Below are 12,419 nucleotides of genomic sequence, written 5' to 3'. Positions count from 1 at the left end.
GGACAAAGATGCTACGCATTCCATACACTGAGCTTTGCAAAGTAGGAACTGAACCCATTAAAGCAGAAGAGTGGTGGTTTTTTTTCTTCTTTTGTGGTTTCACACAGCAAATGTGTGACAGTCCCTACTTATAAATGAAGTGAGACCATCATGCACTGGAGCGTGGCCTGGATTTCTGGTCTCCCCTCCTTCACCCCTTGCGTTGTACTCTGATCCTGCTTTCCAGAAAGTCTGCCTGTTGGGAGACTCTTCTTGACAATTTCCCATGCCGTCAGATAGCTCCATAGAATTCAGTTTCTGAGAAGCAGCCAGAAGCATGCAGTGACATTGCGTAACCCGCCTCTGAAGCTGGAGATATCAGTCGTGGAGCTCAGGGGACCTAGTTCACACCAACATGAAGGGAGCGAGCCTCAAGGACGGCGCACCCAAGGTGAGTGCTGGGGGCTGTGTGAATGGGCGGGGGGGGGGGGGGGGGGGCAAACAACCTGTTATAGTTAAGGACAGTCACCTGTTTTTGTTCTGAGTTCCTAATGGAATCAAAGGGTGAATACTAGTCAGGTGTAAGTTGGAGATGGGAGGGTTGGATGGAAGTTGAAGTGTGCAAATGTATGTGCTGTAAAGCCCCTTACCGGTTTGATTCAGAGGTGGATGGAAATGACTTTCTAGCAGAAACCAGCTTTTGGGAATGAGAACACAGCCTATCTCTTTGTGTCCATTCATCTTCTAAGAAACTTCTCAAGTGAGACTCAGCCCACCCTGAGCTCTCTTTTCTCTAGAGGCTGGAATCACCCAGTGGCACTCCCAGTGTCCTGATGGATTCTGTGCTCTTCCCCAGACAGGGCTCCAGCCTCCCATGCTGAGTACACAGCGGGCGTGCTCCATGCTATTGTCACGTTAACTTTTGTACTGATGTGTGTGAGCAGAGCTCAAGTCTGTGACGTGAATCCAAAGGAGTCACTATTTAGAAAGTTAAAATGGCTACCAAAAAAAAACAAAAAAAACTGCTCAGGCACAAGGAAAGTGAAGCTCGAGGATTATCTGGCTCCCCCTTCTAAAAATGTAAGTAGAACAGGAAACAAGGAATGAGACAATGACTAAATGGGGAGCCTGCTTATATGAATTAAATATGTGTTAGTTATTATTACCGTGGTAATTATAGGTGCCATTAGTGAAATTTATAGCTCAGTCACCCGGGACACCCTCTCCTATACAGATTGTGAGCGTATATCTTAGCTAGAATATTGCACCCAGCTATTTTCTTTGAAAATTTCTTAGCCATTAGGAAAATGAAAAACAAATAATTGAGTAAACCCCTGTGTGTCCTTTACCGAGCCTCACTGATTCCTGGCACTTTGTCACATGTGTCTGTTTGTTTGTATATATTTAGTCACAGGCACACACTTGGCTGTTGTCGATCTTGTCAAACTATTTGAAAACAAACTGCCGCTGTAATGATACTTCACCCCTAAATATGTCAACACGGCTCCTAAAAACAAGGACATTCTCCTACACAACTCCAATATCATCACACCCGAGAAAATTTACCATTGAATTAATCATGCCATTCTGATATTCAGCCCACATTCCCATTTTCCAAAACTCTCCCCTCCAGCTATTTTGTTGGCTGTTGTTATTTGGGTGTTTGTTTTTTCAATCCAGGATTCATTCCAGGGTTACACATTGCATTGTTTGCAAGGTCTCTGTCGTCCTTCATCTAGAACAATCTACCACGCTTTGTCTTTCATAACGTTGATTTTTTTTTTCTGAGCATCCCAGATGTTTTTATGGTCCCGACTTATTTTCATTTATGTGCCACTTATTCTGCCTAACTAATTTCCATAGCACTTTACAATTTGTAATTAATATGAACATATGCATGTAACTTATAGTTGATATTCCCATGAAGTCCTATTATCAATGTTATACAGATAAGAATAGCTGGCACGTGCTGGCTATCTACCTGCCAGGCCCAGTGCTCAGTACTCTTACTTGCATTTTCCATTGTACCCTCATGTCTCCATGACATAGAGGTGTTATTCTTACGCCATTTTACAGGCAAGGGAAGTAGGATTCCTTAACTTGCCAGGGTCACCCGCTAGTGAGTAGAGCGTGTAGCGTAGGCAGACTGAACCCAGAGCCCCAGCTCTTAACCAGCTCACTATATTCTGACCCTTAGACCAGGGGCCAGCAAACTCCTAAAGACCCAGATCGTGTTTTATGCTTTGAGGGCCGCTTACGATCTCTGTTGCACATTCTTGTTTGTTTATACAACGCTTTAAAAATATAAAGTCATTCTTAACCCTCTGATTGGGTCATCCAGATTTGGTCCATAGGCCATAGTGGACAGCCCACGTCTTCCTTGAATGGCGGCTCAGCTCATATAGGCTAAGTCCGCCCAGTAATGACATACATACCAGGGCAAGAAGCCAAGTCTTCAATTCCCAGTCCAGGGGCAACCTCAGCTCATGGTTTCTTGGGTATCCCTCCCGAACTGTCAGAACACACAGGCGATACTATACTTTTAAAAGGCTTTACACAAATAGGAACAGTAACTGAATGATGGTTGAGCTTCTGGCGTTTTACAATGAAAAGCACATATTTCCATTCTATTCATTTTAGCACCGTCGCTCTACCTCTTTATTTTTAATGCCTACGTCGTTGTTCGATTGCTTTTCAAATAGTAACGCAATGCTTTTCGGGGTCATACCGCATAGGTGCTTCTCAGCTTAGGTGACTCTGGCTTTACAAGACTTTCAGTCGGGGCACCCAGGTCACCTTACAGACCCTGAAGTTGGCCTGTGTTCACTGGATGGTGGGCACTGACTGCCCTTCCCAGCCATGCCCTAGTGTTGTTGTTGGCGGACCAAAAGTTCCAGGTTCGTGGAGCTTTCACCTTTGTGCATGGCAGATTTTGTGGAATTCGTCTGGCTTCCATTATGATTTTCCCTAATTGTTTTATACAACAAGGAGAAAACTGAAAAACAAACATCATGGTATTAGTGATAGGAAACGCTGGCCTCAAATAGTACAATTGCAACAACGGTAGAAATCACTGTGCAGAGTGGTGAATCTAACACCTAACTCTTTCATGGGGTCACTGGACTGTCGCTGGTTGACTCCATGTATGGCGCCACTCAAGAAATGCTATGAAATTAGGTCTAGAAGACAAGGTGGTTTCATGTGGTTTCATCATATGTAAGAATATGTGGTTTCATCATATGTAAGTCCTTGCTTTGGATTTTTAGTAGTTCGAAAAGTGCCTTGTTTGTGAATATGGAGTGTGCATAAATGTTAGTGATTCAGTCCTGTTTGTGGCAAATTGGGTTTACTTCTGAGTGTGTGTGTGTGTGTGTGTGTGTGTGTGTGTCTGCGTGCACACACCAGTAGAGGTGATCTTGAAATTAGCTTCCTGGTGCATAGACATCTGGTCTCACTGGGGCAAATGCCCAGGAAGTGAAGGAGGCTTACTGAGTCACTTTGTTTCTGAGTGGGGAGCAGTTTCAGGCTCCCCTTGTACCTCGAGCAGCTCTGAGATGGCCAGCAAGGCATTTTATACTCAGTCTTTGTCGAAGAAGGGTAAGTGGGATCACGTGTGATCGCGTGTGGAGAACTCACCGTGGCCCCAGGCCTCGCCTGATCCCACTCCTGCCAGCTCCCCTGCCTCCGTGCCTTTCCCTTCTCCCCTCAGTTGCCTCCGTGGAGTGCTCCTGTCTCACGGAGGCCGGATAGCGTGGGTCCTGCACTCCAGCACCTCCCCCTCCCTGGGGCCTCTCTAAACCACCCTGTCTAAATCACCTCCCCTCCCATACACAGCCCGTCACTCTCATCGTCTGTCTCGTCTTCACTTGTCAAGATCTGGAATTGTCTTGCCTTTGTCTCCCCGTCTGCAAAGTCAGCTCTGTGAAGGGCGAACCAGCTTTCCTGTTTAGCATCTCTGCCTAGAGCAGGGCCTGCGCGTAGTAGATGCCCAATAAGTGCTTCGTGGGGATGGATGGGAGGTTACAGGAAGTGCAAATGCAACCCGGGTGACACAGCCCTGCCCAGGGGACAGGAACGGCACTTCCTAGTTGTCAGATGTCTGGAAGCAGCGGCTGGCCCTGGCTCGCAGCTCTCTGACCCCGACCTGGCCCCAGCCTGTCCGACATTCAGCCTGGATTCTTGAGACTTGGCCCATTCCTTCTGCCATAGTCAGATGCTGTCTTAGGTCTGAGCCTTTGCAGTTCAAGTCAAGGTCCCACGGACCTGTGGCTGCCCTCTGACCTCGTCCAGAAGCTTCATCCCTTCACCCACCTCACGAGGCAAAACAGCCCACACATAACACCCAGCTTGAAAATACGACTCACTGTTCATTGTTCAGCCATTCACCCAACACAGTTACTGGGCTCTGGAGGTTCCAAAGGTCAGTTAATGAGTAAATGGACACAGTGATTTTGGGTGGTGATAACCGCCATAAAGAGAAGAAATCAAGGTGACCTGGTAGAGCAGATGGACAGAAAGGGCCTGTCTGGAGGCCTGAGAGATGGGAAACGCACTGCAGGCAGAAGGGACAGCAAGTGCAGAGGCCCTGCAGTAGGAATGGATTCAGCAGAGTAAAGTATCCATGAAAAAACCATTGTGGTTGCACCAGAGTAGACAAGGGGAGAGGGTAGTCGGAAGTGAGAGCTCAAAGGTAAGCCAGGGGGCCCTGTAAGAACTTAGAAGTGCCTCCTAATTGGCAACGAAGCCACTGGCCTATTTAAAGCATGAGGTGACGTCGTCTGATTTATGTTTTGAAGCTGCTATGCAGTGAGTGGACTGTGAGTAGGAAACAACAGAAGCAGGATAGGAATTAGGAGACAAGGCAGGCGGCTTCGTTTTCCATTTCGGACGGTGCCATGCTATTCTCAGTGGACACTGAGAAGGATTGCTGGCTCCGTCTTTTGAACAAAACAAAACATTTGATGTTTGAGACTGTCCAGGGATGTGAGCAGAAAGAGTAGTAAATGTTGTGAATACTTGTATTCAACTACAAGTGCTATATACCTTTTTATTTTTTATTTGAAACTTTTTTTTCCCACCAACCTTACTTACTTCCATTTTCTGTTGCGACAAACAAAACCTTTCGTTCAGTGAGCAGATTATGGAGTGCCTCCTCCATTTCAGCCACTGTTCTAAATGCCACAAAGAACAAGTGTCTAGTCTTCTTTCTCAATACTTGAAACATTGTCATTATAGTTAATAAAACATCTGTAACATTACATTATTCTTTCCCCTGCTTAGTAGCTTAATAACCTTTAATCGCTTAACATCTGTGCTCTAGATCTCACTAAAAATAAACAAAAAACAAAAGCAAAGAAAGCTAAACAGAATACCAAATCCCCAAGAGTTTAAAAGTCTGCTACAAAACTATTCAAAGGCAAGTGGCCTACACGATAATGAAATGGGGAAGTGACCATAGGAATGTAGCGTGGTCGTTTTGGAACTGTGATGACTAAGGGAGGAAATGACAAGTGCCTGGAGAGGAAATAACTTCAAAGAAGGAAGGTGGGAGCCTGGTAAAAAAGATGCCGCTGAGACTGATATTCAAATGCTCCAACATGAGTTGCAAAAAGGGGAAATTACTATTTTAGGGATCATTTCCAAGTTGTTCCTCATAAGCCTTTGTTGATTGGAATGAAAGAGGACCCCTGTGTAAGCACCCGAGAACAGAGTATCCAGCTACTGTGGACAGTATCTCCTGGCTCTGCATTGAGGCTTTGCCGCCTCTTAAAATGCCTCCAAACCACTGAAAAGTGACTCCTGGGCGAGTCTGGGCTCCTCATCCCGCTGCTGCCTCCAGAGAGAATTTCTCCAAACGTTTATAAGTTGGTGAATGTAAAGTGTTGCTCTTTTTCTTTAAACTGTTGCTTCTCCTTAGAATCAAGAGCAGCTTTTGTTAAGACCTGACCAGACAGTCAGTCATTGTGGTGGGCTGGGAGGAGCGGCGCTTTGGAAAAAGAGATCTGTAGGGTCCCTCTGCCTTGGATGGTTTGCTCCCTGGTTAACAAAACGTAAAAAGTGCTTTGGGCTCAGGATTTAAATTCGCCCCAGGTTGAAAAGGCAAGAGTCGCTTGCTAGTAGCAAGTACTTCAAAGTTGCTTCTTTCCTACATGATGTTCCCCAAAGTGCGGAGATCAACAAGCCCTCAGAAAGCAATCGGGCCCGATACACACCTTCTCCCTAACCTTCGCTGTGGGGTCCCAAATAAGGCTTGCGATGGGTTTATCTGTAGCCCAGTATGGACAACAAATAAACCCAGAGAGCTGGAATAAACGCACACCAACAGAATGTGAGAAAAAGAGCTTAAATAACAGGGTGGCCCCTTGCTTGCCTAACGCCTAAAAATGACCCCGGGAAATGGAGAATTCGGTGAACCTTTACTCCTTTCTCTGGGATCCATTAAATAGCTTTGAATTCTTCCTAATCAATCAGAAACATCACACCCCGCAGGGACCTTGAGCCCTGGCACACGAGATGATTTTAGGCGCAGTATACAGATAGAGCATGTTTTTAAGGCTAGTTATGTATTTGAATGTGCATTAGGAAAAACTAAAACTAGCTCATCAAACTTGTCATTTGATAGGTAGTATTGCTTCGGGAGAGTGTGTTGTTTTTAATTGGCTTGGTTTCATGTTTTACTTTATGTAAAAAAATGTACAGATGGCTCATGGATGTGACAGGAACATGTAGCTGACACACAAAGTTGAAAAAACAGTGTTTGACAAAACTTCCTAATTGGAGTTGGAACAACTGCTTATGACCAATCAAATAACACACAACACCTTCTTTTGTCTCCATGCTTTTTCTTTCCGTGCCCACCTGCCCCACCTCCCCCCAAAAGAAAGGAAATGAGAAAGGAAAAGAACCTACCTGTTATTTTCTTTCATCTTGCTATGGTTTTCATGAACTAAGAGATAAGAGTAAGAAAGGAAGCCATGCAAAATATCGGCGCTGCAGCTGGATGGGTGGGAACCCTAAAAACCCCCTCTGTTTCAGAGGAGGAAACTGAGGACCTAGACATTCTCAGTTACTTGCCCTGCTCCCTCCATGAGTTTCTCACCAGCAAGGGCTGAATCCTCAACCACTCCCCTCAGGCAGTATTGCTTGGAACTGCTCTTTTTTTTCCAAACTAAATGTCTTAATAAATCCGGGCCTAGGCTAGCAAGGAGTGGACTTGAAGGGGGTGGGGTAAAGGTGGGGGAGACGGCTCTGGACCTCCAGGCTCTTCAGGCTACCGAGACAGTTTGGTAGAACGTGGACCATCTTGGGCCATATCCAAAAACATCGATTACTGGAAGGCCTGGGAGATCTCTACTGTTGCATTCAATCCTGAGCTTAGATCAAAGGACCTGGTTCACCTCACTCCCCCCCAGCACGGGTTGTCAGACATACAGCAGGTGCTTAATAAGTAACTGTCGAATCAATGAAGCACTACCAGTTCAGTTAGCAAAATTCCCATGAGTAGTATATTCAAACAAGCTTATCTGCTCAAACCCCAAACCGATTGGAAAACCACAGCGTGGAGCCATCAGGGAAGAAAATGTTTCATTTCCACTGGGCAGCTTAGGAATTTTTTTCTGGCCACAACCTCTTCCTCAAAGTCCCTTTAGTCAGCAGTGCCTTCTGTGGCTACGGAAGTCCCTGTAATGAGTGGCCTTTTCATCTGAACCATCAGGAGGAATTCAAAGATGGAGGGATCAGAGTTCAACGTTATCACAGAGAAATCAGTTAGGGTTCATGCTCATTCACAGAATATGCCATCACCCAGGCTCGTTTTAACAGGTGTTAGGGAAACAAGGAATCCCTCTTTTATATAAGTTTTTCTTTTTCTCTCAATCACCTGTCATTTTCAAGGTCACCAGGTTTATTCCCTTCTGTGCTCCATTGCCTCCCGATAAATCCTCCATGATGTTATTTGTATCCGGATGGATGGGAGGGAGCCACAGGACATGTATTATGTAACCGGCCTCGCCCCCCCACCCCCCAAGGGCCGTTGTTCTCAGCCCAGATCGCCTGACAAGGACAGCTGCAGAAAGAGCGCTGTTTGGGCACAAGTGTTGCAGACCCCAAACCTCACAGCATTCCAGTACCAACTAGTACAGAAGGTTTTCCTTCCAAAGCAGTTTCTGTCGGTGTTTCCAAGAGTGTGGAATAATCTCCTTTAAAAATAATTTCTTTAAAGGATGAAGATGAAGGCTAATGTGAGTACCTGAGCCTCTCTCCTCTGGCATCCCTTTCCTGTACCTTTGGAATTGCTTGGGACTCTGAGTTAACAGTGTAAAGAGGTCGATTACTTGTTTCAATGTTTTTTACCCTTGAGTTAAGGAAGTAGGTTGTTTCCCAAATAACTATCATGCCACTGGAAATAGTTGGAAGTTGTTTTATGGGCCAGGTTTTGAAACAAAAAAGAATTTATATTTTGTTTAAAAAGCTATGTTCTACTCAGTGAAGTTTTTTTTTTTTTAAGAGCTTAAAAGTTACTTTGAATATCAAAGTAATTGGGAAAATGGAATTTCAGTTAAACGACTTCAGATCATTTTCTACACAGTCTGGAGCCTCTCATGGAAAAACTTTTCAACTTTTGCAAAAGGGGAGCTGAAGTAGAAGCTCGGGTATTTTGCTAGCCTATCTGGCAAATCAGTATTAACCACAAAAAAGAGTTTTCTCTCAGCATCTCTCATTTAACGACTTCGCTAATTTTTTTTTTAGAAACAGCTCCAAGAGAACAACTCTTCTTTATGTTGTTAAGACGATGCAAGAAATTACTTAGCTGTCACCTCCTTTAAAAAATTCTAAATATGTCTGAGAATGAAATGCAGATTAGTGTCTCAGCTGTGCAATACTGCAAACTAATTCCCTCGGTACATCAGCCATGACACATTAAAGGGAAATCACTTTAATATGGTCGCAAGTCTCAGGGCAAATTCTGAGGATGGAACACACTGCTTTACTCTCTTAAGTGACTCTCAGTTCTCTCTAACTTGTGGAGTTTTCCTTTTAAATGTAAATGTTACTAAGGAAAGCTACTGAAACTCACAAGGAAAAAATAAAAAGTTAAGGTAACAGCTTCCTGGAAACTATTTCCGAGGGAGATGATTACCGAGGAGGCGAGGAAGATGAAGGGACAAACAGAAGACAGGGAAATGAGGGAGGGAAAGAGAGGAAATGATCGATGAGGAAAGAAAAGGAGGAGGAGATGGGCGGGTTGTCTGGTGTTCCTTCTCAAGTGCAGACCTTATAGCGCCACTCCACGCGCAAGGAAAGTAGCAAAGGGTTATTCTCACTGCCTTCCCCAGTGTCACACGCATGCAAGACACAGCTGAGGTGTCCTGTGACTACTCTCCTAATGTCCGATGTTGGTGGCAGGTCCCCTCATGGGAGGCCGTCCTGTCTGGTCTACTGTTTGTGCACAGGCCCAACAACATTCTGCTGCGGACCAAAAAGACAGGTTGCGCAGTGATGGGGGGACAAGAAGGCTCCCCCATCTTCCTGCAGACTCACTTGCTGCCTCTCTAACTTGCGGGGGTGCCAGAACAGAAAACCCGTTAAAGCTTCTTCCAGCCTAAACTGTGCTTCTGGATGCCCTGCAGCCAGACCCTGTTGAATGGAATGGCTGTGTGGCGTGCTCTGTATGCCTTCCTGAGAGCTGAGGCTCTGCTCTCAGCGAGCTGGCGAGAGATCTCGATGCACTGATGGAATCGGCTGCTTCTCAGAAACCCCTGGAGCGCTCTTCAGCATCTTGCATGCTGTACATGGCACAGGCCCTCTGAGGGTGGGGCTATGGCAGTTGTGTCCACCGTGTGAGTTGTCCGGAAGTTCACAGAGGGTTTCCGGGATACGAGATGCTTTTGTGCCCAAACTGCTTTCAGCCAAGACAAAGACTAACTGGGAGTCAAGGTTCCCTTCTGTGGAGTCTGAGAGGAGACGGGGCTGAATGGGTCACAACAGGCAGGAGCTTATGTTCACCAACACAGAAGTCATTTTCTTCCAATAGAGCAGAACCCTTTTTTTAAAACTAAGTTTTTATATTGAAAAAGCAGAACATGTATGCATGGCTTAAAGATTCAAACAGTTCCAATGAACACAGACTGAAAGCATGTTTGTTTTTTAAAATCCCAAATCTCTGTAGTTTCCTGGGCTCTAGTTACCCCGGCCAGAGGGGGAGCCCCAACAATTTATCTAAATCTTCCAGGAAAATGCACAAATGGACACATACCATTTGCACAGTTTCTCATCTTTCCTTTTAAAAAATTTAATACCATATTTTGGAGATTGTTCCATTTCAGTTCATGTAAACTCTACCTTGTTCTTTTTGGTGGCTGTATACTATTCGGCTACACGAATGTATTGTTATTTACCAGTGATTACATTTAAGTTATTTCCCAAATTCTTAGTGCAGAATCTAATTCTGGTAAATAACCACACCACTTACCCAACCAATTTAAAATGTTTGTATCAGCTTCCCATCCCTTTCTCCAGAGGCACACTTTGTCGTTCACTCACTTACAGAAACACACATGCCATCTGGTAATGCAGTCTGTGCGAAACACTCCAATTTATAGGCTAACAGGGTGGACTCGGGAGTCAGAACTGCCTGGGTTCCGACTTTGGTTCTGTTTCCTGCTCACTGAGCAACTTTGGGGTACTGACTCATCCTCTCTGTGCCTCAGCTTTCTCATCTCTTAAATAGGATAATGGCATCTGCTTCATGGGATGGTGAACCTCAAGTGAGATTTTCAATGCTAATTACTTACATCACGTTACTATGTGATGCCCGGCTGAGTTGAAAACCTGTGAACTGTCCTTATTAATGAAGCACTGGATAAATGGTAAACAATCCAAGTACAAAGGTACCTGATTGAATAGACATACAAAACATCAAAGAGCATTTTTTTCTCTCTGATGAATTTATACTAGCTGCCACATTAGTGAGGAAGAAGTCTGCAGGTTATGTGGGGTTTGCAAAGTGGAGATCCTTCCAGCTCTTTGCTGTGACCCCTTAAAACGTTTCTGCCGTTCTCTCAACTTTCCAGAAGTTGTCTCACAGAATGTTGGCACCCATCAAAAGAAGTGTCGTGTAGATACTCCGTTTCTTCCTGGGGGGTTGTGCTTCCTCTGTCTTTCTTTCCTCTTTTGGAGAGTGTGGATGGGAAAATGAAGACGGTGAGGGGATTTGTCTTACACGCTTGGAAATGCTTCTTTCTTCCCTTTTTTTTTTTACTTTACATAATGAGCTTTTAAAAATGATGGAAAATAAACATTCACAAGCCAGCAGATTGCACCACTCTCTCTGCTTTAATCTGTGTATTTACATAACATGAACTACTTCCAAGTACATTCAAGGGGAGAAGGCTGTCTTTAAAGACAATCAAAGAGCTTTCTCCCTTTTGCATGGAGTCCTGTTGTTCTGAGCCTGGGCTCAGCCGCCTCCCCATAAAGAAAGGCACATAAGGATAAGGGGCAGCCGGTTAGTTCAGTTGATTGGAGCGTGGTGCTAATATCACCAAGGTTGCCAGTTCGATCCCCACATGGGCAGCTGTGAGCTGTGCCCTCCTTAAAAAAAATTATATATATATATATATATATATATATATATATATATATAGAGAGAGAGAGAGAGAGAGAGAGAGAGAGAGAGAGAGACATAAGAGACTATTTCACTGACCTCAAAGTAAAAGCTACGATGTCCTGATGTCCCAGGGAAGCCCTAGTGAGCTTGAGGGATTTGCATTTCCCAGACAGCAAAGGATTTGAAATATTTAAGAAGGTTGTGGTTAATATACAACTAATTATTCTGTCATGGCCCCTCATAGGGGAAGTATGAACACTTCCACCACCATCCTCTAAAACGAACTAGGAATTCCTGGAAGGAAGTCACGGAATCAGTGAGACAGGAGGTAAAATGCCAAACACAGACCTTTTTTCAAAGGATTTTAATAGAAGGAAAACGTCCATGTTGCTAATAGTGGGGTTCCATGACGTGTCGGACAGGGGCCCAGTGAACACTTGCCACTCAGGGTTCCTCCCACTTTACAATCTCCATCTCTGGTTTGGGGCACTTGCTCATCTACTACATCCTGCCGTGAGCTGGTGACCTTGTGGTCTGGTTGACCTTCCCCAGGAAATGATGATATTCTGGCTACTTTGATGGAAACCATCTCAGGATCTCCATGCGTCTATCCCCTGGCCACTAACTCATTTAATTTTAGGAGGAGGGGGAGGGGCGCTCGTGAAAGGAGGAGGAAGAGGGATGACACGATGCTGATCTGAGCCCTGTGAGGGGAAAGAGGGAAGGAGCAGGAGAGGGTAGACAGAGCCCCAGACATGAGCCCCTCACATACGGACTTGGCCATGACATGATATCAGGAGCTGCTGCTGGCTCTTTATGCAGGAGACGAAGA

General features: G+C 45.0%; 1 protein-coding gene across 3 annotated transcripts in view; it reads left to right on the top strand.

Moving 5' to 3' along the window:
- Window positions 1-12,419, top strand: part of CASS4 (Cas scaffold protein family member 4) — a 31,097-nt gene continuing 18,678 nt past the window's right edge. The window contains exon 1 of one of the 3 annotated variants that reach the window (XM_081033991.1): window positions 1-430. In XM_081033991.1, the coding sequence (XP_080890117.1) occupies window positions 395-430 (36 nt within the window). In that variant the 5' untranslated portion in view covers window positions 1-394. Of the gene's footprint in view, window positions 431-8,024; window positions 8,220-12,419 lie in introns of those variants that run through there. The other 2 variants (XM_081033992.1, XM_081033993.1) reach the window with 2 other exon arrangements.

Source organism: Rhinolophus hipposideros (assembly GCF_964194185.1).
Source record: "Rhinolophus hipposideros genome assembly, chromosome: 22".
NCBI lineage: Eukaryota > Metazoa > Chordata > Mammalia > Chiroptera > Rhinolophidae > Rhinolophus > Rhinolophus hipposideros.
This window is presented reverse-complemented; position numbering and strand designations above follow the sequence as displayed.